The sequence below is a fragment of the Vipera berus genome (genome assembly GCF_964194415.1).
Source record: "Vipera berus genome assembly, chromosome: Z".
Taxonomy (NCBI): domain Eukaryota; kingdom Metazoa; phylum Chordata; class Lepidosauria; order Squamata; family Viperidae; genus Vipera; species Vipera berus.
Window position 1 is genome coordinate 73691899 of NC_138205.1, and position 27772 is coordinate 73719670.

The window sequence follows — 27772 nt, forward strand, 5'->3', positions numbered from 1 at the left end:
ATGTCTGTAAAATCCTCTGAAGATTTTCTAAAAAAATTACATACATTAAGGGTGAACGATGATGATCTCATTTGACGTAGTATCTTTATTCACCTCTATCCTGCAGAACCTAGCCATCTCTGTTCTTAAAAATCTATTACAAAGAGAAGAACCACAACAACTTGGTTCCCCCAATACAGACAACTACATCCTTGCCCAAAGAATTAAGGATATAGAAGCACAAACTGATATAGCTATCCTTAGTAAGGTGGGTAACTTGAAATGGCTGAGTAAATACAAATGTACTTTTCAAGTGGACAGTTATTTGAAGTTACAACTCCCAAAACATCTTAGGGAGATATTTACGAGCGAGATTCGAACAGCTTGATACAATGGTCAGATAAATCAAATGTATCCATGACAAGCAGAACATTCCAAAAAACAGTCCAATTGCCAACCTGAACCCATTTATAGACAGTCACGGCATGCTAAGGGTTGGTGGACGTTTAAACAAGGCCAAAATAGGAGAGCAAGAGCAGAATCCTCTTATTATACCTGGTCGCCATCATCTCTCCACTTTGCTCATACAGCACTACCATGAAAAGGTTAAGCACCAAGGCAGACATTTCACAGAAGGTGCCATAAGAGCGGCAGGCCTTTGGATTGTAGGAGCAAAAAGACAGATTACAGCTATACTGCACAGCTGTGTTCAATGCCGCAAACTAAGAGGAAAGCATCAGCAACAGCAAATGTTAGATTTGCCAGCCGACAGGCTAAGTACTGACCCACCATTCACTCATGTTGGTCTGGATGTTTTTGGTGACAGCTGTACTTTGCGAGACAGAAATGATCAGCAGACAGAACAAATAGAGAGAGCAGCGGAACTAAAGCAGACACCGACCAGTGAAGCCGGATCAAGATTGACACATTCTATCACCAGAGAGCGAGGATAGATAGATCTATCATGCGCCCAACGGCCAGATCATTAACATCTGGAGAGCCATAGAGACAGGTGCCTACAGACACTGGCTTGTAGTTTGAAAACGTCAGCAAAGCTCAGAGTAAAATAAAGATTTTATCCCAAAGATCAACATTTTAACAGTCTCTTACAATTTTTAAAAGAATACACATACACATACACGTATATGTGTATGTATACATACATACATACACACACACACACATACACACACACACACAAATTTCTTTTTGCTGCAAAGAATTTGTAGTGGATTGCCGTTGCGACTTGAGCCTGCTTAACGCTCCTAGGCTGGGGCTGCAAGGCAAAAGTGATTATAACAGTAGAACTGCAATATAGCAGTTTAAAACCAAGGTGTACTAGATCGGTCTATCTTTTTTATTGCTGAGCTTTCATCAATATATATCATACACACACACACACAAATATTTTATATATATATAAAATTATTTAGATCTTTGGTCATTCGGGTTTTTCCCCCACGTAGAATTGAAGGTATATGAGCAACGTTTCGACGAAATCTCATCCGTCATCCTCAGGCTGGTGGCTTCAGCTTCGTTCTTCGTTATTTATATATATATAAAGAAAAAGAAAAAGCAATCAACAGATTGAGCTAAATGTTGCACTAATCTTCAGATCCTATGTTAACTATCTGTTAACCACATTTAGTGCGTGGAAAGTCTACAAATGGTTTCCAGTCTCTTATAAAGCTATTTAGTCCAATAAACAGCTGTCACCATATAAAGGAATAGCATCCCAAATTGTTTTTCAATTGGCTTGATCATTGTACCTAAAAGAAAAGCTTCAGGTTTCATTAATATTTGTACCTTAAATATTTTTTTCATTGTCATTGTTATGTTTATCCAGTATGTTTTCATATATTTGCAAAATTATTAAAACTACTATGATAAAATGAACCTGGATTTTGATTACCTTTCCAGCACATTAGAAATCCCTTTAAACATTTTTGCAAGTCAATCTGGGGTCAAATATGAACGATACATCATTTTGTAAAACTTTTTTTCAAACTATAATTTAATGTGAATTTTAGTCCATTCGTCCATACATTCTTCCATTTATCTAGCATTATAGTATACCCAATTTTTTTTGCACATTTTATCATACACTCTTTAATATATTCATCTTAAGTAACATTTTATATATTTTAGAAATCAAGTGGTCACTTCCAGAACATAAATTAATGTCCAATTAGATTTAGTTCCTGTGAAAACAAAACTTTTTATCAAATTTAAATTTTTCAAAAATTCTATAATAATTAAGCCAATCATAAGCAAATCCTTCACTTACTATTTCTCTTCTCTTTATCTTAAATCCTTTTTTCAAATATCAAAGTCTCGTTATGTCATCATTTACATTCCAAAATCATAAAATCTTCGAGGTCTAACAGCCTTGAATTTTTTAAAGTTATCCAATCTTTTAACCATAACCAGACAACAAGCATCATAATACAATCTAAGATCTGGCAAACTCAGACCTCCTCCATCTTTAGAATGTTGTAGCAGGTTATATTTAATTCTTGTTTTTTTATTTTGCCAAATAAATTTAGATACATCTTTCTGCCACTCTTTGAAAATGGAATCTCTAATCAATATTGAATAGTCCAAAATAGAAATAACATTCTAAGTAGTACATTAATTTTAATTATTGAAATTCTTCTCATTAATGCCAAATCTATTTTTTGTCATCTATTTAAATCCATATTTTACCAATTATTTTTGGAAAGCTTAGAATTTCCTCAGTGAGTCACCCCAAGTATTGTACATTTTTAAAAACTTTAAAACTAGTTTTAAATTCCAATTTCTTCTGATTTTCCACCTTTAAATTCTTAGCCAGTATTATTGTCTTTGTTTATTCTTAAATCCGCCATTTCTCCAAACATTTTAATTTTCTCATAACATGTTCAATGTTCTCTAACAGGTCTTGCACAATCCAAACTCTCAGCAAATGCATGTAATTTGTAATTATGCAATTTAATTTGTATTCTTTTGCTCTGTTATCCTGTCTAATATCTCTATTTAACAGTTCCAACCTGAAAATAAATATATGGGTTAAAGAACCCTCCTGTTGTTCTCTTCTGGATTTCACATGGCTTTGTAAAGTCTCCATTCACAATGATTCAAGCTTTCTGGAATTTATAGGTGGATTTCAGGCTCTGCATAAAGTCCAATGCACGAAGAAAGCATTTTTAACAAAACAATTTTTCCTAGTCTTCCAAAATGAATTTTTGGAAGAAGGCTGTTCTATAAAATGTGATTTTGCCACATTTTCACTCTTTATAAAAAAACCCAAGAGGAATGGTAATATTTTTCTATTACTTTGCTAATATGATTTATATATGCATCATTACAGTAATTTTCTCCAGCTTTCTAAATTTAGTGCCCTCTTGATACAGTGGACTACCATTTACATCATTTTGTCAACTAATTCTTATCCTTTGGCTGAAATAACATCCTTTGGGCTGGGGCTTGGCAGTGTAATTCTGCACAGGATTGGCTCCAACACCTGGCCAATCTCTTGTGATTGCTGAAGGACTTGGTACTCTTTCCACTCCTGTTTAACATCTACAGGAAGTTGCGGAGTGAGATCACCCATCACCATGGGTTAAGTTCTGATGAAAGCTTTACATTTCTGTATCTGGTGACACAAATAATGGTACTGCTTCCCTCTCATGGTGCCTGAAGATCGTAGGAGCCTAGAGAGGGTTCAGGCTATGACTGAATCCTAGCAAGGCTGAATGGCTTTGGGTGCATGGAGCTTCAAGATCTGGATCTTTAGTTCTAGACAGAGTTGCACTATCTGATTAGGCCCAGTTCACAACTTAGGGGTTCTCCTAAATTCACAGCTGGTAGATGTTTTTTCTTCTCATTCAAGAAGCTTCCTCCATTTTGGCAGGATGGTGGGGGCAATGGAAGGATTAGTTTTGACAGGATGGGAGAGGGAATTGGAAGGATCATGTTTCTTTGCAGTCATCTGGTCATTAGGTAAGACCTGAGTACGACCAACCGCCTGTTTCCACACTCCCCTTAATGACGGGCCCAATTGTTGGGACTCCGAGAGGTGGCTGGGCTTAGATAGGGGCCTCGAGTTGAGATGTGTTAAGAGGCCCCTGATACATTTTTTAGCCAGTTATTTTAAAAGGTTAGGGAGGGGGAGGGATAATAGGGTGGGGAGGGAATTATTAACCGGCATTCAGTCTGGGCCTGTTAGAGGTCCTGACGGGACAGGGCTGGTGGTGGAGGCTGCTGGTTCTGTGAATGTCAGGGTGGGGCTTCAAATCCCCACGACGATAGGGAATGGCAGCAGGTGGTTGCACGGAGGGCCACATCAACATCTGGGATCGCGTCCCCGCTGTCTTAGAGCGGTGGCGCGCTCCGACCCTCCGGTTAGCATCCTTTTGCCCGGGGATGAGGGTGATCAGGCCCCTGAGCTTAGGCTGGTTTATTTTAACGCCAGATCCGTCATTAACAAGGCTCCCCTCATCCAGGACTTGATCGAGGATTGTGTGGATCTGGCGTGCATCACGGAGACTTGGTTGGGCTCGGAGGGAGGGGTTCTTCTGACAGAGTTATGCCCTCCAGGTTTCCGTGTGCTACACCAGCCATGGGCTCAGGGCAGGGGTGGTGGGGTGGCGGTGGTTGTCCGGGAGACTTTATGCCCGCGGGAGACCACCATTGTCCAGATGGCCGGGAGTGAGTCCCTCCTCCTGAGATGTGGCCCTCGGGCTCAGTTGGGCTTGTTGCTCACATACCTGGCGCCCAGCTGTGTGGCAACAGCCCTGCCCGAGCTGCTCGACACCCTCTCAGGGTTGGCGGTGGAGTTCTCCAGGCTTATAGTTCTGGGTGACTTCAACCTGACCTCACTGGGAGGGCCGTCTGAGTTAGCTCGGGACTTCATGGCTTCCATGATGGCCATGGGCCTGACCCAAGTAATTCAGGGCCCGACTCGTGGGGGGGGTCACACTCTCGACCTGGTGTTCCTGTCTGGACAGTGGTTGGATGATCTGGGAGGGGGTTCACCAACCATTGTCCCCGTTATGGTTAGATCATCATCTCCTGCGGCTGGTCTTCCGTTACGCCACCCCCCACCGCTGGGCTGCGGAACCGACCAGGTGATTCCACCCCAGGCGCCTAATGGACCCGGAACGGTTCCAGATGGTGCTTGGTTCTATACCCATCGCCCTCACCCACAGCCCAGTCGATGCCTTGGTGGATGCCTGGGAAAGGGCAGCCGCCAGGGCACTTGACTGTGTTGTACCCTTGCAACCTCTGACCCAGCGCAGATCCCGCTGGGCTCCATGGTTTTCTGCAGAGCTCCGGGAGCTGAAGCGTTGGAGACGGGGTCTAGAGAGCGGTTGGAGGTCCAGCTGATCCGAATCTGACCAATTGCAGTTAAGAACCTTTATAAGGTCTTATCTTGCGGCGATGAGGACGGCGAAGTCTAATTACTTCGCTGCCCTCATCGTGTCCGCAGATAATCGCCTGGCCACCCTGTTTAGGGTGACTCGCTCCCTCCTTAACCAGGAGGTGAGGGAGGATCCCTTACAGGGACGGGCCGAGGAGTTTAGTCATCATCTGATGGACAAAATCGCTCGGATCCGGGCCGGTCTGGACTCTGACTGGGCAGTCTGACGTGGAGGAATCGGACGGTCTTGAGCATGTTATCTGGACTGAGTTCGATCCTGTTTCCCCTGATGATGTGGACAGTATCATGGGGAGGCTGAGCTCCACCACCTGTTTGTTGGATCCGTGCCCCTCCTGGCTGTTTTACGCGGCCCGGGAGGAGACACGAGGCTGGTTCCAGGCAGTAATAACTGCTTCTTTGAAGGAGGGTGTCTTCCCCGCCGTCTTGAAGGAGGCAGTGGTGAGACCCCTCCTCAAAAAGCCTGTCCTGGACCCGGCTGTTTTAAATAATTATCGTCCAGTCTCCAACCTTCGCTTTTTGGCAAAGGTTGTTGAGAGTGTGGTGGCGCATCAGCTTCCTCTGTTCCTGGAGGAAACTGATTATCTGGACCCATACCAATCGGGTTTCAGGCCTGGGCACAGCACGGAGACGGCATTGGTCGCGCTGGTGAATGATCTCTGGCGGGCTCGGGACAGGGGTTGTTCCTCTGTCCTAGTCCTATTAGATCTCTCAGCGGCTTTTGATACCATCGACCATGGTATCCTACTGCGGCGTCTCAGGGGGTTGGGAGTGGGAGGCACCGTTTTACGGCAGTTCTCCTCCTATCTTCTGGGCCGCTCGCAGTCGATGTTGACGGGAGGGCAGAGGTCCACCCCGAGGCCTCTCGTTTGTGGAGTTCCTCAGGGGTCGGTTCTCTCGCCCCTCCTGTTCAACATCTACATGAAGCCGCTGGGTGAGATCATTCGTGATTTCGGGGTGGGGTATCATCAGTACGCTAATGATACCCAACTTTTTCTTTCCACCCCGAACCAACCCAGCGATGCCCTCGCCATGATGTCCCGTTGCCTGGAGGCGGTCCAGGTCTGGATGGGGAGAAACAGGCTTCGTCTCAATCCTGCCAAGACTTAGTGGCTGTGCATATTGGCATCTCGGGTTAACCAGACCATTCCACCTTTAACGATGGGGGGGTGAAGTGTTACCCCCCGTTGATAGGGCTCGCAACTTGGGTGTCCTCCTTGACTCCTGGCTCAATTTTGAAGACCATATAGGAGCCGTGACCAGGGGGGCTTTTGCCCAGGTTCGCCTGGTGCGCCAGTTGCGACCCTACCTGGACCAAGATGCCCTACGCACAGTCACTCATGCGCTCGTGACCTCCCGTTTAGACTACTGCAACGCTCTCTACATGAGGCTGCCCTTGAGGACCACTCGGAGGCTTCTGCTGGTGCAGAATGCGGCCGCGCGAGTTGTGATGGGGTTTTCCCGATACTCCCATATAACACCTCTACTCCGCAAGCTGCATTGGCTCCCGGTTGCCCTCCGGGTGAGATTCAAGGTGCTGGTGATGACCTATAAAGCCCTAAATGGCTTGGGTCCGGGATATCTGAGGGAACACCTGCTGCCAGCATCAAGTTCCCTTCGTCCAGTGCGCTCCCACAGGGAGGGTCTGCTCAGGGTGCCGCCGGTAAAAGATTGCCGGCGGATAACACCCAGGGGGAGAGCCTTCTCAGTGGGTGCGCCTGCCCTCTGGAACCAGCTGCCCGTGGAGCTCAGGACTGCCCCCGACCTCCGTTCATTCCGCCGGGACCTGAAAACCTGGCTCTTCGAGCTCTCTGGCCCAGGCTGAGAATTTTAATTTTAATTTTAATTGGGGTTTTTACTTTTTTTCAGGAATTGATGTAATTTTTAAATTGTTTTTAACTTTTGTATTTCTTGTTTTAAGTACCCTGTAAGCCGCCCTGAGTCCTTCGGGAAAGGGCGGTATATAAATCTAATAAAATAAAATAAATAAATAAATTAGCACTCTCCCTGAAAGTTCTTGAGGTCACTTGGGGGTTTATCTGTGCCCTCAGGGTCACTGATACAAATGAGTGCAAACGGGTGTGGAATCCTCTTGGAACTGCTGAAAGGACTGCATTGTAGACAGGAGATAGGTGGTGTCTTATCCCTCCCCCTGTTGAGAGATGGCTGCTGAATGTTAACATAAATAGCCTCCTTTACCTGTTTCAAACAAAGTGTGGACTTTGCTGTCTTCAAAAGAGTGATCTTTGTCTTTCAAATGGAGATGGACTGCTGAACCTTGTCCTGATGGATTTATTCTCCTAGGTTGTGCAATGCATTTGTGAAGTACTTGTTTTGTTTCTTCAATGCACAGATCTGCACATCTCACTGAATTGTACTGCATATGTCATATTTCTCAATTTGAGTGTTTTATCTTTGGAGTGGACAAGCTTCTGCCTTAATATTCTTGGGTTTCAAATGTGCATGTATGTTGTGTTGGTTGAAAATCCTCTTGAGCTTTTCAGATATTCCTGCAATGTATGGAATGACAACATTGCTCCATTTGTTGCTCACTTCTTATTTATGGAGGAGCTCCTGCTGGGACTTTTCTGAATTTGATGAAAGCCCAGTTGGGATAGCCACAGGTTCTGAAGGTTAAAACACAATGGAGACAGACAAAAACATGATTGCACCATGGGTTCACCTGTGTCCCCCATTCTGGCTAATCTCTACATGGAAGAAGTAGAAATCAAAGCCATAAACTCCTTCATAGGAATTCCACCCACTCACTGGTATAGGTATGTGGATAATACTTGGGTCAAGATTAAAACACAGGAATGGAAGCCTTTACCAAACAAATTTCTGTGGACAGATACATTAAATTCTGGCTTCACCGGAAGATATTAATAAAGAGACTGGTTTTCCTGGACTCTGCAGTGCACATTAAGATATAAACCTTAACATTGAAATTTACAGAAACCCGCCCCCCCACATACACACACAGATAAGTATTTACATTTTGATTCTCACCACTCACTGGAGCACAAAATGGGAGTGATCAGAACCCTATAGCCACCACCAGGCTGTAACTTTGCCTATCAATAAAGAGGGAAAAGAAAAAAAAGACTCAGAACATATGGCTGTTTATTAAATTTTATATTTCATTTTTGGGATCCTTTTTGTTCTTTCCAATACAATGGAATATTGTAGAGGGGCTTTGGACTCTGCCTACCTACCTACCTACCTACCTACATTTATTTATTTATTTATTTATTTATTTATTTATTTATTTATTTATTTATTTATTTATTATTTTAATCCCATTTATATCCCGCCCTTCTCCGAAGACTCAGGGCGGCTTACAATTTAAGCACAAACCAATGTGCTTAGCAATAGCCTTCATTCTATGTATATGCCTGCTTATGAGCCTGGTGGGATGCAAACCTGCACTAATTACAGGCAGCTGGTGTTACTTAAGGAGGCATTAGCCCACTGCTCCACCAAGGCTCATCAGTAGGGTAACTGAAAACAAAGTAGAATTGGGATGAATTTGGTATAGGGAATCACATCATCAAAAGAAAGATTTGATTTGAATATAAACTGGGCCTAGCTGGGTTCTATGGATAAAAATAAAATTCATCTTATGCATCTCTAGAGCACAGGCTGGTACTGATTTCTGAAGTTTTATTGAAAAGTTGTCTGAAAAAAATTGAAGTAAATAAATTAATAACACACACTGAAGGCAATTAATTACATTATACAGTTAGTTAAGTACTACTATTTGTGACAATAGCTCCAACATTTTTTGATCATTCACATAAAAGATTGAAAACTTTTTGCTTTATAAGTGGGGTTTCTAGTATTAAATGCCACAAGCAAATCTGCATAGCTTTTCCATAAATAATTCAGTTCTCTCTCAAGAAGATTGAATTAAGTGGTATTTTTGTTCATTTAATTATAATTTCTCCATTTATTTTCTATTACCAGCTTTCTGTAAAACAGACAGGCCCAAAGCAATGCATTACAATTAAAATCTAGGAAACATTATGAAAGATTACACCATAAAAATATTTGTTAAAAATCATAATGAAACATTGTATTATATTTTATATTACAATTGATAATATTCAGTTCCTGGAATTTATATTTATTTATATCATCTAAAAATCACACAGGAAATTGAAGAAAAAAATAATCTTAATACTGTAAATCAAGTTTGCCACAGTAATCATTAGACATATTTGTGCTTTTTTTGTTGTTAAACACAAGATCCCACTGAAAAAAAATCAGCTCCCTGTTAAATACATAATTTAATAGATCTATGTACAGTACGATCTACTGTACATTTAGAAAATAATGCAAAGATTCAACAATGCCATTCCAAGAGATCAATCTAGTCAGAAATAACTTTCTAAGCAAAGTGTTTTAGAGAAGTTTCATGGTGTTACAGATTTGTGTTTTTTGAACAAATTCAGTATAAAAGCAGAATAAGTTGATATTCATGATGATTAATACTGTTAATTTTACTAATGCTACTATTTTCATATATAATTGACATTCTTTTTACTTTTGGAAAGTATTATTATGGATTTTGTAAGGATTTCAATTTACCATAGTAATTACAGTATACATTTTAGCCAGTTGATTAAGAAAAAAAGAAAAAAAAGAAAAAAAATGGATTCAGGAAACTACAGACCTATCAGCCTGACCTCAATACCTGGGAAGATTCTGGAAAAGATAAGCAATGAATCAGCGAACATCTAGAGGTAAACAAAGTCATAACCAAAAGCCAACATGCGTTTCTCAAAAACAGATCATGCCAGACAAATCTTATTGCATTGACAAAGTGACAAAATTAGTCGATCAGAGAAATACTGTGGATATAATTTACTTGGACTTTAGTAAGGCATTTGATAAAGTAGATCATAACCTACTACTTGATAAGATAGAAAAATGTGGGTTAGACAGCATCACCATCAGATGGATTCATACAATGGTGGGATTCAGCTAGTTTGCATCAGTTTGGCAGAACCGATACCTAATTTTTTGTTGAGTTCAGTGAACCGGTTATGATAAATCTGTGTTTTCCAGAACATGTCTGTTTTTTGTTCAACTTCCTTCCAGGTGAGGAAAAAAAACCCTCCCCAAGTCCAAGAGAGGAGCGACAGAAACCAAACGGAGACGCAGCGCCCTCAAACATGTGAGCTGCCCACCCACCTCTTCCCTTTCACTCCCTTCTTGAGCCGGACTGCCATGCTATGGAGGATGAGCCTTACCCGGTCCCACCACCACCACTTTTCTCACTTTCTGGGCTGGGATGGAGACAGCCCATATAGGCTGCTGCTTCATGCAAGTGGGTGCGATCCTGGTGACCAAGGCTCCTTAGAGCCACTTAAGAAGTTTTGTTCCTGGGTGGTGGTCCCTGCAGCAGTTTTCCACCTCTGCCTCTTCCTCATATGGCTTACTCTGCCCCTTTACTTTTCAGGGAAGCCCATGCCTTTACGTGTTCTTAAGTTGCTCTTTGGGCAGAGAACTGGTTATTAAATTATTTGAATCCCACCACTGGATTCGTAGCTGGCTGACTGGTCGTACTCAGCATGTGGTCCTCAATGGAACTGCATCTACATGGAGGGTGTAGTGGAGTGCACTGGGGCTCTGTTTTGGGCCCAGTGCTCTTCAACATCTTCGTGAATGAATGTATATATGGGGAACTCATCAAATTTGTGAATGACACCAAGCTGGCAGGAACAGTCAACACTACAGAAGATAGGCTTAAGATACAGAAGGAGCTAGAAAGACTTGAACATTGGGCACTCTCTAACAAAATAAAATTTAGTGGTGAAAAAAGTAAGGTTCTACATTTAGGCAAGAAAAACCAAATGCACAGGTACAGTATAGGTGGTACCTTGCTCAATAGTAGTAACTGTGAGTGGGATCTCGGAAGCTGCATTAACAGAGGGATAGAATCAAGATCACATGAAGTGTTAATACCATTTTATAACGCCTTGGTAAGGACAAACGTGGAATCCAGGTTTGGTCACCACGATGTAAAAAAGATGTTGAGACTCTAGAAAGAGTACAGAGAAGAGCAACAAAGATGATTAGGGATCTGGAGGCTAAAACATATAAATAACAGCTGCTAAAATTGGGTCTGTCTAGTTTAATGAAGAGAAGGACTAAGGGTGATATGATAGCAGTTTCAGTATGTCAGGGGTTGCCACCAAGACAGAGTCAAGTTATTATCCAAAGCATCTGAAGGCAGGACAAGAAGCAATGAGTGGGAAGTAATCAAAGAGAGAAAGCAACTTAGAACTAAGGAGAAATTTCCTGACAGTTAGAACAATTAATCAGTGGGACAACCTGCCTCCAGAAGCTGTGAATGCTCCAATACTGGAAGTTTTTAAGGAGAGACTGGACAACCATTTGTCTGAAATAGTATTGTGTTTCCTGCCTGATCAGGGGATTGGACTAGAAGATCTCCAAGGTCCCTTCCAACTCTATTATTGTTGTTATTATTTCATCATCATCATTATATCATTATCATTATTATAATAAATAAATACAAGGTTTTACTTTATAAACTCCAGATTATAAAGCCAATTTACTGTTCAAAGTCAATTACAAGACAATCTCTTCCTCAATGAGAAGGGTCCTCACTCTGAAGAAAAAAATGAACATATGCAGCAATAAGTTAAAAAAAAAAGAAGGCGGGAGAGGGGAAGTAGAATGAGAAGGCTTCCATTCATCTCCATGAAATCATCTACAAAATGTCTTTATTACAAAGCTCAGAGACTGTTAAATCTAGAGACAGATGATAACTAGAAGTACTAGGATTATTTACTGACTTTTGTAGGACTATGTAGATGCCCGACTGGTTAAGAATGGACTTCTTAAAAAATAAAAATAAAAAAGCTGCAGAGTGCACTTCAAATTCATAATAATGACTAGTTTGGGCTTCAAAAAAAGACACTGAATATTTCATTGTTAACCAAAGGACAGAGGAAACTGGATAAAACTTCCAGAAGTAGATGGAATTGCTAAATTTATAAAAGACAAATAAGAGCAAATTTGATATAATTTCTTATTTTTCAAAGCTAATGAATCAATACATCCAAAATTGGACTTCCTGTTGAAGTACAAACAATCCTTGAGAATCTTGAACAGTTTGTTGACTTAGGCTATAGATGCCCAAAAAGTAATCTGATGTTCATTACCAGGCTACTGGAATTTTCTGGCAATTTTAGGTAGTTTAGATTTGGTGGTTGCTTGGACCAAACAAAGTTACACAAGTGAGATCTTGGTTGAATCCAGCAATTTAATGATGTTAGTTATCTGCTAGGCGGATGTGCAGACTGGCTTTGGACTGGGAAGTCAATTACAGTAAGTGCATTTTTTTAAAGTGTAGACTATGCATTTGTGTGGACTCTGCTCTTTTTATTTAGGAAATGTAGAATAAGAGGAAGTACTGGCAGGAAACTTATTTTGAAGTATACCTTTCTTACTGATTGGCTACTTAAGAGCAATGGCTGCCCATTTTTACAGCTTTTTTCAACCAGCCTTTATTATTAAGAATGAAGATTGAGGAATAAATTTGCATAGCTTTGAGCACCATTACTATTGTGTAGTGGGTTCTTGGCCGCATGGTCAAGCAACAGACAAAGGACTCAGCATGGCAGCTCTTTATTGGTGGTAGTACTGAAGCGAACAAAGGGGTTACCTGTACCCCCTTATATACTTGGCCAGGTGCACCGGCAGCCAATCCCTTAAGCTGGTGGCCTATGAGTCCTGGTTGACCTTCTCAGGGTTTGCTCCCCTCTCTGGACAGTAGCATCATGCGTTGAGTCCTGGCCCTGGGGCCTTGCAACCCCTTGCTGTTCAGGCCTGCCAAAACCCTCTGGCAACAGTACAGAGTCTGGAAGGTCTTCTTCCTCCCCTAACCCCCAAGTTTGTGGTTGGGAGGATTGGTTGCCCTGTGACCCTTCAGGAACCCGTTTCCTGATCTGGTCGATGTGTCTCCTGACCTGGAGACCCCCCTCCACCTCTACAATGTAAGACAGTGGCCCTGTTCTGTCAATTACCTTCCCCGGAACCCACACATGTCCCGGTCCATAGTTCCTGGCCCAAACCAGGTTTCCCGTGTGAAGTTCCCTGGGGGGGCAAGGGTTGTTCAGTCTCTGGGGCCACTCTGTCAGGGTGGAGTCCATCCAACTTTGTGATGAGACGTCTGCCCCAACGCAGTTCAGCTGGGCTCTTACCTGTGGTTGTGCACGGGGTAGTGTGTTGAGCCAGAAGGAATTGGGCCAACCTCTGATGCCAGTTCCCAGTGATGTGTCTCAGAGCGTCCTTAGTCGTCCTCACCATATGTTCTGCCTGCCCATTAGACTACGGGTGAAAAGGCGCCAAGGTAACGTGTCTAATCAAGTTGGCCCTCATGAAATCCTGGAAATCAGCAGATGTGAATTGCAGGCCATTATCCGAAACTATCACATCAGGCAGGCCGTGAGTAGCAAAGAGTGCCCTTAGTACCTTAACCATTTTGGCTGTGGTCATACTGGTCACTGGTACCACCTCTAGCCACTTGGAGTAGCTGTCCACCACCACTAAGAAGGTGTGGCCTTGAAACAGACCAGCATAATCTATGTGGATTCTGGACCAGGGGTTGTGTGTCACCTCCCACTTGTGGTGGGAGGTGCGTGTGGCTGATCTGGCCTAGATCTTTGGCATGTGTAACATCCCGCTACCTGCTCAATAGCTTTATCCAGGCCCAGCCACCACAAATAACTCCTGGCCAATGCTTTCATCCTGACTATGCCCGGGTGTCCCTCATGTAAAATCTTGTCTCTAAATTTCTCGGGAATGATGACCCTGCTACCCCACAATAGGCATCCCTTATGAGAAGGCAGTTCATGTCTCCTCATGAAGAATGCCTGGTATTCCGGCCCAGGACTCTTTTTTGCCAACCTGAGGCCACCCACACCAGTACTCTGCTGAGGATCCTATCTGCTGTGGTACCTGCAGCAATGTCCTTAGCGTGGAGTGGGCATTCTGGCAGGTCCTGGATTGCCATAATCTGTTCAGCAGGTGCTGGGTCCGGTTCTGTAATTGCTACTGGTAATCCGCTTAATGCATCAGCACGACCCATGTCCTTTCCTGGTTTATGAACCAGTTTGCACGTGTATGGAGAAAGGAATATGGACCACCTCATCATCCTTTTGCGGGGTTTGTCTGTCCGTTGTGAACAACCCCAACAGAGGCTTATGGTCCGTGAAAATAGTGAATTCCCTACCATATAATCATGAAATTTCTTGACCCCTGACACTATTGCCAGGGCCTCTTTATCTATTTGGGCGTAATTCCTTTCTGCCCTTGACAGTGTCCGGGAGTAATAAGCGATAGGTCTCTGCTCCCCATTGTCTTCTATGTGACTTAGAACAGCACCCACTCCATAGGGGGATGCATCGCATGCAATGCAGATGGGTTTGGTTTCAATAAAATGTGTGACCATTGAGTTGCATGACAATAGGTCTTTTAAATTCCTAAAACTGTGTTCGTGGACCTTGGTCCAATTCCAAGGTGTTTTCTTATCTAAGAGCCTGTGTAATGGCTCAGCAATTGCTGCTTTGTGGGGTAAGAATGCATGATAGAAATTAAGCAACCCCAAGAAAGCTTGCAATTCAGCTTTGTTCTTTGGAGTAGGAGCCATTTTAATTGCCCTTACCTTTGAATCAGTAGGGTGAATTCCTTTGGCATCAATTCTGAACCCCAGGAATTCAGTTGATGCCACTCCAATACTGCATTTTTCCTTCTTAAGTTTCAGCCCTGCAGAACGGAATCTGTTTAACACAGCCTGCAACCTATCAGCCAGGACCTCCTCAGAATCTCCAGCAATGAGGACATCATCAAAGTATGGGCATGCTCCGGGTATGCCCTTCAGAGCCTTCTCCATCACCTCCTGAAAGATGCCAGGAGCCACAGAGACTCCGAATTGCAATCGGTTGACTCTGAAGGCTCCTCTGTGAGTTACAATAGTCTGAGCATCAGCTGTCTCCCTGGTAACGGGGAGCTGCTGATACGCTTGTGCCAAGTCGAGCTTGGCAAAGATGGCACCACCCTGGAATGCAGAGAGGACGTGTCTCACCGTCGGGACCGGGTAAGCGTGCGGATTTAGGGCCCGATTCACTGTGGCCTTATAATCCGTGCAAATTCTTACTTCCCCGTTGGCTTTGAGTGGGGTGACTATCGGGGTCTCCCACTCTCCCCCGTCCACAGGTTCTAACACCCTTTGACTTACTAATTTATCCAATTCGCTCTCAATCTTGTGCTGGAGGCTGAAGGGGACTCTACGGGGCTTTATTCTTACAGGGAGAATATTGGGGTTCAATTTAAACTTAATTGGGGGCCCTGTGTATTTACCCAACTTGCCATCGAATACGTCTGCAAATGTTTTGCAGACGGATTCAAGGCTTTTGGTCTGGGTGCTATGGATCCCTGAGATCCCTATTCCCAGAGCCTGAAACCAATTAAGCCCCACTAAACTGGTCCTCCGGCCCTCGGCTACCAGGACGTCCAACAGACCCTGGAAGTTGTTGAACCCCACTAACATGGTGGCCACCCCCTTAACTTTAATGGGTGCATGCTGGAAATCAGCTAACTGAATGTTGGTGGGCTTCAAAGAAGCCCACCGTTTACTCCGGCCGCAAACTGCTCTAAATGTATCACTAGAAATGATGGAGACTGTGGATCCAGTCAAGTTCCATCTTGCAAGGTACCCCTTGCAATTGGACCTCTAGTGTTATTTTTGGTGTGAGAACCCGGTGAATGTCTGTGTGTGAGACGGTCACCCTGTTCCCGAGGAATTTGGTGGGGGAGGGCTGAGGAGATTTGAGATGAGGGGACTCAGTACCTTGCCACGCGTCCACTGATTGAAGTTCGTGTGAGTTGTCCCACGTGCAATTTCTGCAGACGGCCGCAATGTGTCCTGTCTTACCGCAGAACCGGCACTTAACAGATCTGAACTTGCAGGTCGCCCTCGGATGGTTTTCCCCGCAGCTAGCACATTTTTGAGTGGTTTCTTTGCAGTTGCAGTTTGTGCATTTGCTAGTTGTTGGTGTCTTCCGCTGGCTTCCATCGTTGTCGTGCCTCGGTTGCTGTCATCCTTGCTTTTGATGCACGGCATAAATCTCAGCCTCCTCCGCCGCTTCTCTGAACCCGCCGTCCACAGCCTCTCCATGATGAATGGAACCGCCTGGGCTGCTGGGTCGAGTTTGATGGGTCACGTTTACTGCTCCCCCAGTGGCTTCGCTGGCCAAGATCTCATCCTGAGCATCTTGTAATGTGATCGTCGGCCGGGCATATAAGCGATGCTGCAGTCGCTTGTCTCGGAGCCCGCACACCAATCGATCCCGCAACCTTTCTTCTAAATTAGAAAAATTGCATGGCAGCTCTTTATTGGTGGTAGTACTGAAGTGAACAAAGGGGTTACCTGTACCCCCTTATATACTTGGCCGGGTGCACCGGCAGCCAATCCCCTATTTACCGTATTTTCCGGCGTATAAGACGACTGGGCATATAAGACGACCCCCTACTTTTCCTGTTAAATTACCGTATTTTTCGGACCATAAGACGCACCTGACCATAAGACGCACCCAGTTTTTAAGAGCAGGAAATCAAGAAAAAAAATATTCTGAACCAAATAGTACCGGTATACTAAAACAGGGCTTTTCAACCTTTTCATCCATTGTACCACTTTTAGGACAAGGCAATGTCCGAGCACCATCAGTCGCCCAGCAAGGTGTCAAAAACTTGACACCCCCCCAAAAAAGGAAAAAAATGATAAAGTACAGGTAGTCGTCGGCTTACAATGATTCACTTAGTGACCGTTCAAAGTTACAACGGCACTGAAAAAGTGACTTATGACCATTTTTCACACTTATGACCATTGCAGCATCCCCAGAGTGATGTGATTTACATTCAGATGCTTGGCAATCGATTCTTATTTATGATGGTCACATTGTTCCAGGGTCATGTGATCTCCTTTTGCAACCTTCTGACAAGCAAAGTTAGTGGGGAAACCAGATTCACTTAACAATCATGTTACTAATTTAATTTCTCTCTCTTCTTTTCTTTCTCTCCCTCTCCCCCCTCCCTGTTTCTTTCTCCTCTCTTTCTCCCTCTCTCCCTCCCCCTCTCCCTAGTTTTCTTTCCCTCTATTTCTCCCTTTCTCTCTCCCTCTATTTCCCTCCCTCTTTCTTTCTCGTCTCTCTCTCCCTCTTTATCTCCCTTTTTCTTTCCCTCTATTTCTCCCTTTCTCTCTCCCCCTCTATTTCCCTCCCTCTTTCTTTCTCGTCTCTCTCCCTCTTTCCCTCCCTTTCTCTCTCCATTTCCCTCCCTTTCTTTCTCCTTCTCTCTCCCTTTCTCTCCCTCTATTTTTCTTTCCCTCTATTTCTCCTTCTCTCTCCATTTCCCTCCCTCTTTTTCTCCTTGTCTCTCCCTCTTTCTCTCTCTCTCCCTTTCCCTCTCCCTCTTTCTCTCCCTTTCTTTCTCCTTCTCTCTCTCTCCTTCTCTCCCTATTTCTTTCTCCTTCTCTCTCCCTTTCTCTCTCTCTTTTTCTCTCCCTCCCTCTCCCATTGTCCCTTCCTTCTTTCCTTCCTTCCTTCCTTCCCTCCCTCTTTGTCCTTCCCTCTCCACGTTAGAGCAGTACCTGCGAAGGTGGCCCTGTGGCCCGGCTTTCTCTTGCAGAAAGCAAGCCGAAACGGAGCAAGGGAGATTGCCAGGAACGCGAATCGGCCGATCTCACGCTCCTGCAATCTCCCTCACTCGGTTTCAGCTTCCCTTGTTACAAGAGAAAGCAGGCTGAAACGAGGGAGATTGCAGCAGTGCGAGATCAGCCGATTCGCATTCCTGGCAATGTCCCTCACTCCGTTTCAGCCTGCTTTCTCTTGTAGCAAGGGAAGCTGAAACCGAGTGAGGGAGATTGCAGGAGTGTGAGATCGGCGTTTCTCAGCACGAGCCGATTCGTGCTCCTGGCAATCTCCCTTGCTTTCCACTTGTGGAGGTTGGGGCTGGCCATACGGATCAGCTTCAGACCATAAGACGCACCCTTGTTTTCCCCCCTACTTTTGGGTATAGGGTTTGGGCTATACTCGCCGTATAAGACTACCATATTTTTTGGCGTATAAGACAACTGGGCGTATAAGACGACCCCTGACTTTTGAGAAGATTTTCATGGGTTAAAAAGTCGTCTTATACACCGGAAAATATGGTAGGTTTTCCCGCCTAGCGCTTACCAGCCAATCCAGTTACAGTACAGCGCCACCTGATGGTCACAATGAACTGCTGCTATATTTTATTATCCCCATACATAACAATTACAACATTGGCTAGCTGCCTGTCTGAAGTCGAGTCTGTGTTTAATCTGAATTTGTCTATGTCTCTGTCAGTTTGTTTGATTAGATAAGTCTGTTGATCGCTAAGCTGCAACAGTACTGATCTACATGCCAGGTTCCAATACCACCCTGACTCATGTATCCATTTCAAACAAAGAAGGCGGAGCAGGGAAAATAACTCTTTCCATACACAAAGCAGAAGTAATATCATCTCAAAGAACTGAGAAACTGATGAAAGAACTGAAGAGCAAACAATATGTCTAATTATATCACCAAAGACTGAATAGGACAAAATGAGATGTTTTAAGAATGAATCCTCTCTGTGCTAGAGCAGTAAAAAAAAATCTACCAAATATGTTTATAATATAAAATTAAAAAGTGTTTCAGTTACTGCTTCCTAGTAATTTGACATTAGCACATTTAATCATATAATCATAAACACATTATATCAAGTTATTGCTTAATCTAAATTGGTTTTGTTTACAGATAGTTTGGCTGGAAAAAGACTCCCCAGAATATGTCAAACTCGTGATGTCACGTGACATATCAGGACTGTTTTGCCATTGCCAGCAATGGGGTGGGTGCAACTTCTGCGTGATGTGTCCGGCCTGTGGGCCGGCAGTTTGACACCCCTGTCCTTGAATTTTAGCCAGAGAGCTACAGGAAGAACCACTTATTTTGCTATACCACAGATACTTTGCTTTTCCACACTGATAAGTAGATCAATACAGGTAGTCCTTGACTTATGAATACAATTAAGTCCAAAATTTCTATTACTAAGTGAAATATTTGTAAAGAGAGTTTTGCCCCATTTTGCAACCTTTCTTACCACAGTTAAGTGAATCACTATAGTTGTTAATAACACGGTTGTTAAGTGAATCTGATTTCCCCATTGCTTATCAGGTTATAAAAGGTGACAAAATGACCCTGGGACACTGCAATCCTCATGAGTCACTTTTTTCAGTATCATTATTACTAAGTCAAAGACTAACTGTATTCAAAATGCCTTTTTTAAAAATAGGTGTCTCCAGAATCTGGAGTCCAGATGGTATCTGCAGAGTGGAAATCTGCAATCTCTTGATGCCAAACAAGTTCCCTGACTAACCAACCGTTTTCATTTACTTTTCCTTTAAAATAAAAAAGAGGAAAGCTGACATACTAAAGAATTCAGAGCAGCCAAAGTAGGAGAAGGGAGGAAGTCAACGTTAGGAAGGCTGAAGAGGAGAGGCTTTCTAGTACATGAGTGCTTTTTATAAACAATTGTTTTGTGAATAGGTATCCTGCCCAAGCAGCCATTTTGTTCTGAAAATACTAAATGACCCCAAGAGACCCCAAAGGACGGAAAATCTTTGTGAGGAAAACACTCTTACCCCACAATTGGGAAGGGTGCTCTTTAGTCCACACAGCAAAGAGAGCTTTCGTGCACCAGAATCGATAGCGAGGCTCTCGTTTTGCAAAGCAAGCAATAGCTTGGGACGCGACTGTAGCTGAAAAGGAACAAAAGAGATGCGCGGGAGAGGTTTGGGCGCGTGCTCCGGGTGACAGTTGCCGGCGCGCGCCGTGCCTTTTCTCGGCCGTTACCTTCCCGCGTCAACGACAATTGTTAGCGCTGTCGGCGGGGGAGGAGCGACCCACCCCATTCAACCGAGTTCGAAGCCCAACATCGGTAGAGTATTTCCCCTCCGTTTCCGCCCGTCTGCCCTTTTGGGGCCTGACTGCCCGTCTTCCTACTTCGGGGCAATGAGAAGAACGGGCCGGCCTAGGCGAGGAGGAGGCAAAGAGTCGCCGCCTCTCAATCTCGCCAGTGGCAGAGGCAACAGCCGCGGCAGGCGAGCTCCTCCTTCTCCTACGCGCCTGCTACCTCAGGAAGAGAAGCATCAGGGCCGGAGCGAAGGCACTGAGCCCGACCGCGGCGCCAGCCAAGACGCCGTGAGCGAACCAACCGCCCCTGTCTTCTTGCTCCGCGGGCTGCAACAGTCGCTGGGGAGGCAGCTTCCCGGTGGGGCCTCTCCTCACGCAATGAAGAGGGGAGGACCAGGCAGGAAAGGGACGCAAAGCGACTCTCAGAAGCAAGCGAAGCGGGACCTCTTGGCCCACGAATTCGGCGAATGGCAAGACTGGCTGCGCGGTGAGAGACCCGCGGGTGGGGGATCGAAGGGTTTGGAGTGGAAAAGCAAGAACGGAGGGAAGGGCTGACTGCTGCGGGCTTAGCCAAATGTACTTCCTGCAGCCCGCCTGCCTTCTTGGAATAGGCGAGAGGAGTTGAGTTTGGTGGAACTTCTTCCCACATGAGGGTATACTGTAGGACCAGTGGCGCTTCCTTCCGAGTCATCCGAGTCATTGTGTGGATGTGAGGGTCAAGTTGCGCCGCTCTAAGTTAATGATTGCCGTTAGCAAACTTTACTTTGGTCTTGGAATCAAACTTCAAGAATAGAAAGGATAGTGGGGAAAGAATGCTGTTGTACATAAACTTTAAGAGGAAAAATGAGATTAATTTTATTTTATATGAGGGCATACGTATTACACAGTATTCACTTTTGGATAAATGAATAAAAGATTAAGGGCAAAAGATAAAACAAGGGGCTACTATATCTAACAGTCTGGTTTTGACCAATAGCATTCATGAAACCTTTCCATTATCTTCTGTCTTTGTTTCTACCTCATTTGTACCCTGATTCATATATTGCCTTTTCTCTCTCTTTCAACATCTCATCAGTTCTATCCAGCCATACTTTTCGTGTTTTCTGTTCCAGTCATTCATTCTTCTTTCATATATTTAATAATAACAATAATAATAATTGAGTTGGAAGAGACCTTGCAGGTCTTGTAGTACAACCCCCTGCTCAGGCAGGAAACCCTATATATTTCATATTTGTTTTGCTATTGATTATATGTCATTATTTTGGTAAACGACCTTGCACATTTTGTATTCAATTCATATTTAATTCACCTTTTGTTTACAATGCTCACTTCTTTAATAAGCAATTCCCACTGCATTCCTTGTACTTTCATACTTGTTCTTACCTACCGAAGTTTCACTCTCATATAACAAAGTGGACAGAACCCTAATATTAATGCAAACACTTTCACTTTTGGCAAACATAACCCATATTATTTCCTTTGCTCCTTCCACCAGCAAATACAAAAAGAAGTTGCTATAGAAAGGCCTTAGATACTATTGATATACTTAGATAAATGGGAATCCCAGAATATTTGATTGTGCTCATATGAAATTATACCCAAGTCAAGAAGCCACAGTATGAACAGAACATGATGAAGCAGAATGGCTCCAGCTTAGCAAATGATTTAGACCAGGCTGTACACCCTTTATTTATTCAGCCTACATGCTTAATATATATTAAGGAAAGACGGATTGGAAGATGAGTGAGGATTTAAAGTTAAAGGAAGAAAGTACAATCTATGCTGATGACATTCTGATAGCTGAAAATGGAATTCACTTGCTAGACATAATAATGTTAAAAATGTGATTTAAGTTAACTACAAAGAAAACCAAACTAATGACAACAGGTACAGCAAGAATTAATAGTAAAAGTATCAAAGTGATAGATAGCTTATGCCTTTTGGGAATCAATCATCAATACCAAAAGAACAATTTGTTATCGACTAGCATGTGGAAGAGTAGCCATGAAGTCTTTGGAAATGGTATTTAGATGCCATGATATGCCTATACCTACAACGATAAGAAATACGTTTCTTGCAATCCTCTGCAGCAGCAAAATTTGAACTTTGAAGAAGCAGGAAAGGATGGACCTTGATGAAATTGACAGAACTTGCTGAAATGGATAAACTGACTTGTTTGATTAATGAAGACACTATCAACCTTTATTGGTGACTGGAAACACTTTAAGGATTTTTCATGAAAATGGAAAAAACTTTTCATTTATGGTTTTGATTATTAGTCAAGATAAGTTGTAGAAAGAGGCATGATGCAACTTTAAAAAAATAAACATTAAAATGTTGATTTATTTAACTGCAGTGAAGAATATTGAAAGCCACATCCAACATTTCTGTTCTATTTTAGTTTGGACACAGTATGCAAAGACTTAGTTCCCTGGAGATGGTATAATTCTAGTAAAAGTGGTAGGAAAGAGAAAAAGGAAAAAAGAATCAAGGTGATTAATTTTACTTAACCGCTGTGAAGAATATTGGAAGCCACTTCTTTGTATCTTTATATCTTTATTTTTCCTACTTTCTTTTACTTTTTTTCTTATTCCCCTATTGCTTTTTCTTTTATTTCATTTTTGTTTCATTTTTGTTTTTTCTGCTCTATTTTAGTTTGTATTAGTCCTTATCACTGTTAAAATTTTCAGTAAAAATTACTAAAAAAAGATAAATATGCAGGATAGGAAGATTATTGATGTTTTTGGGCTTTGGTGTGGGAATATTGAGATTATTGTGAGCAGCCAAAAAAATGAGCAAATGGTCATCAAATCCATCCAGCGTTCTCAATGGAGACACAAATCATCATGCTCATATTATTTTGCCGTCAACATATGCAAAGACTTAGCTTCCTAGAGTAGGTATAGCACTGGAAAAAGTGGAAGAAAAGAGAAGAATGGATGAACTCAGTGACAATAAGGTCCAAGTTAGGAATACTATATGGTTGCTAAGGGTCATCACTGACTTACTAGTACATAATCAAAATCTTCCAGCATTTGCACATTTTTTAAAAAATTTTAAATAAAAAGCTATCTTTCATTGGTTGGTTTACCATCCACTAATGTAAGTCTTAGGGCATTTCCCATAGTTTTATCCCAATAAAATAAACAATAGCTTAGCAATAACAATAGTGCTTAGACTTATATACTGCTTCACAGTGCCTTACAGCCCTCTCTAAGCGATTTACAGAGTCAGTATATTACCGCCAACAATCTGGGTCCTCTCTAAGCACTGTGCCACCATGGCTTAATTATATTATTTCAAACTTATCTCTACAATGCTGATATAATCATATCTAAGCTTGGTTTTGACTTCCTGAGATTCAAAGATATTTAGTTGAAATACATAAGATATATAGCCATAAGGGATTTCCAGGTGGCGCTTCATTGGCGAGGACGGTCGGATTCGACCACCGGCCCTTCGATCCTGTTGAAGCGGCGGAATAGCTGATGATCAGCTGTTCCGTCGCTCGAAAACCCTTCTCGGGCAAAGAGGGGAGGGGGAGCTTCCAGGTAGGGGTAGAGCTCCCCTAGAGCCCCAGAACATTTGTTCTGGGGCATGAAGGGTGAGAGCCCCCCCGAAGCCTGGAAATGCTACGGACGAAGGATTCTTCTGCTTTAGCAGAACAAGACACTGAATCCACTCCTGCCAGATCTGATTGACATCTTGAATGATGGTAGCAGCAGAGCTGATGCAGGAGCAGTATAAATATCAAGTACAAAGCTTTAACTCTGAAACTCAAACTTTCTTCCTGCTCCAACGATCATTTTGAAAGAAGGGGAAGATGGCGCCTGGCTGATTTTTTTTTAACAAAAAACGAAAGTGTTTTTCTTCAAAGTAAAGTGACTGTTTGAACTGAGTAGGAATATGTAAATGGACTTTTAAAACTTAAAAGAGCTATTTATAATTTGGAGGTGCTAAAAAGTTATTTTCAAAATTTGGTTATTTCACAGTTTAACTACAAAGTACTAGAAAGTGAAAGTGTGTATTGAAAGTCATTAGTTGCAAAAATGGCTCCCAAACCGCATAGACCCGTTTTTAAAAGTGCGGAGGCATTGTTTGTTCAGCAATCTGGAACGCAGTCTTTGAAGTTACCCCCCGAAGCTGCTGCATCTGTATTGACTTTAAAAGATTTACAATATTCTCTAAGCGATGCCTTAAAAATTCAGTCTGAAGAAATATTTGAGAAGGTGGCAGAATTTATTGGAAAGAAGAGCAAGAAAATAAGGGAGGATACTTTGATGGCACTTCAAGTGTTTTCAGGCTGTATTGAGAATCTGGATGAATGTGTGGAAGAAATGAAACAAAAGAATCTGATGCTGGAGGCTAAAATGGGTGAAGTGGAGAATAAAATGGAAAAAACTTGAAGATGAAATGATGATGATGCAATATAGAGATATGGAATTCGCCTTGAGGATCAGAGGCTTGAAAAAATCCACAGGAGAATCTGGAAGAGACGTTGGTGGATGCCCTGGCGCCTATTTTGGGGTTTCAACTTGAGGATTTTTTTGGGAAGATAGATAAAGTATTTTGTGTTAATTCTTGGATTGCTAAACAAAGGAAACTGCCAAGGGATGTGGTTGTGTATTTTACAAAGAGAAAGATTAGAAATGAGATCATTTAAATCTCTTATAATAAGAGACTTAAAGTGGCCAATCAGGAGGTTTTGATTCTGAAAGAGATTCCTCCAAGAATTTTGAGAAAAAGAAAGATTTTTTTCTTTCTGACAGATGAATTAAAGAAACAACAGCTTCGGTTCAGGTGGGAGATACCATCGGGGATTGTGGTGAATTATTCTGGAGAAAGATACTGTCTTAATACAGTAGGGAAGGCACGTGATTTTTATTCTAATGTATTGAAAGCAGGCTTACCGTCATCCTCAGAAGTCAAAAAAGGAAAGGAAGAAGGAGAGCGACAGTTACAAGAAATAGTTTCGGAAGTTGTGCAATCTCCATTATAGAGATTAATGGAGGACTTTGATAGAAATAAGATTTAGAAATGGAACTTGTTAAAGATTGTAGGATAATCAAGATCTAATAATGGTGGATATTTGGGGATGGTATTTACAGTAGATCTTAAAAATTAGTATGTATGTATTTAAATTGTTAGTCTAAATGTTGAAGATGTGGTTGTGATGATGCAATGTATTATGTATGGTTGAATTGTAAAAAGGTTACAATTTTAAAAGTTAACAATTTATAATTAATAACTATAGTAGAATTTTTGGTACTGTTATATTGGAAGAAGGCTGATTTGTTTATTATAGAAGAATGGATTTTGAAAGTTTTGAATTAGAAATGGTAGAATTTAGAATATGTGAAGAATATTTGTAATGGAGATATGTTATGATGTTTAAGGAGAGTTAAAGCGCAACTGGATTTAAAGTGTAATTATAGTTAATTAGTATATTTTAGATTAAGATTGTGAAAATAATACCCTGTATTCTGCTTTGGGAAGTTGGGGGGGGGGGCTGGGGGAGGCAGGGGTATTGGGTGGGTTAGGGTAGGGGTAGGGAGGGATCGGGTTTATGTTTAAAAATGTACTTCAAAACTTTTTAATAAAAAAAGATATATAGCCATAAATATACATGTCTAAAATACATCACAAGCTTCTTAACTATATTTAAATTTAATCAATAATATTACTTGTATATTATATCAGCAACAACAACTACTACTTATCTATATCCCTAAATTCCTTTTCTACAGGATTATCATACTCTATCTTATTTTTCTTTCTGGGTAGTTTAACATATTTTCAAATAAAACGTAGGATTGTAGCAGCCTATCATTTTTATTTCCAAGGAAAACTGTTGAAGATCATGTGGATATAAATAATACAGATTATTAGAGGCTGGCACTTTGTAACATACCAGCTTCTCTCTGTGTCAGCCATTTGAGGTACTGTAGGCCAGACACTGCAAAGATTATAGCAGCACTGATTTATTTTTGTAGAATACAATTTAAGCATTTTGAATCTTGAAAGTGTATGAGAATTTAGATCTATTCCAGCTTATACCAAATAGTATCAAGGTATGGATATTTTGAATTTCTTTCTTACAGTTTCCACTTTCTCAGCACCAAGTTTCTATTTGTTCTCCTGTTACAGCTTATTTATTTATTTATTTATTTAATGGGACTTATATGCCGCCCTATCTCCCGAAGGACTCAGGGCGGCTAACAACAATAAAATACAAATAAGATACAAATATTAAGAAGAAATTAAACTATACCTAGCACCAACTAAAACCAATAAAACGTTAAAACCATATCCATTCCTTCACCAAGGATATTTAATTCCTTTACATTCTCCCTCTTTTAATTAATATATTTTGTTTTAAAGAAATAAATTTAAAAAATCAGTTCCAGGCAGGAAGCCAAATGAACACCAAGAGTTATTTCTTCAGGCATTTGTTGTTGTTAGCTGCGAAGTCGTGTCCGACCCATCGCGACCCTATGGACAACATTCCTCCAGGCCTTCCTGTCCTCTACCATCTTCTGGAGTCCATTTAAGCTCACGCCTACTGCTTCAGTGACTCCATCCAGCCACCTCATTCTCTGTCGTCCCCTTCTTCTATTGCCCTCGATCTTTCCCAGCATTAGGCTCTTCTCCAGTGAGTCCTTCCTTCTCATTAGGTGGCCAAAGTATTTGAGTTTTAGCTTCAGGATCTGGCCTTCTAAAGAGCAGTCAGGATTGATCTCCTCTAGGACTGACCGGTTTGATCGCCTTGCGGTCCAAGGGACTCGCAGGAGTCTTCTCCAGCACCACAGTTCAAAGGCCTCAATTCTTTGGCGCTCAGCCTTTCTTATGGTCCAACTTTCACTGCCATACGTTGCAACTGGGAAGACCATAGCCTTGACTATACGCACTTTTGTTGACAGGGTGATGTCTCTGCTTTTTAGTGTGCTGTCTAGATTTGCCATGGCTTTCCTCCCCAGGAGCAAGCGTCTTTTAATTTCTTGGCTACAGTCCCCATCTGCAGTGATCTTGGAGCCCAGGAAAATAAAATCTGTCACTACCTCCATTTCTTCCCCATCTATTTGCCAGGAATTGAGAGGGCCAGATGCCATGATCTTGGTTTTCTTAATGTTAAGTTTCAACCCAAGTTTTGCACTCTCCTTCTTCACCTGCAACAAGAGGCTCTTTAGTTCTTCTTCACTTTCTGCCATTAGAGTGGTATCATCTGCGTATCTTAGGTTGTTGATATTTCTTCCGGCAATCTTAATTCCAACTTTTGATTCATCTAGCCCTGCCTTTCTCATGATGTGCTCTGCATATAAGTTAAATAGGCAGGGCGACAGTATACAGCCTTGCCGGACTCCTTTCCCAA

General features: G+C 42.3%; 1 protein-coding gene and 1 long non-coding RNA gene across 2 annotated transcripts in view; one reads left to right on the plus strand and one right to left on the minus strand.

Moving 5' to 3' along the window:
• Positions 1 to 1320: 1320 nt before the first annotated feature.
• LOC308677600 lies at positions 1321 to 20484 on the minus strand. Its single transcript, XR_014028529.1, has 5 exons — positions 20344 to 20484; positions 20133 to 20249; positions 8394 to 8472; positions 7598 to 8025; positions 1321 to 1518 (listed from the first exon to the last, which is right to left on the minus strand). It is a non-coding gene; the product is annotated as an uncharacterized lncRNA (long non-coding RNA).
• Positions 20485 to 20502: 18 nt separating this feature from the next.
• Positions 20503 to 27772, plus strand: part of DPY19L1 (dpy-19 like C-mannosyltransferase 1) — a gene marked incomplete at its 5' end in the record, with an annotated part of 85578 nt that continues 78308 nt past the window's right edge. Inside the window, one exon of the mRNA XM_081344144.1 lies at positions 20503 to 20890. Within this exon, the coding sequence (XP_081200270.1) occupies positions 20503 to 20890 (388 nt within the window). The remainder of the gene's footprint in view (positions 20891 to 27772) is intronic.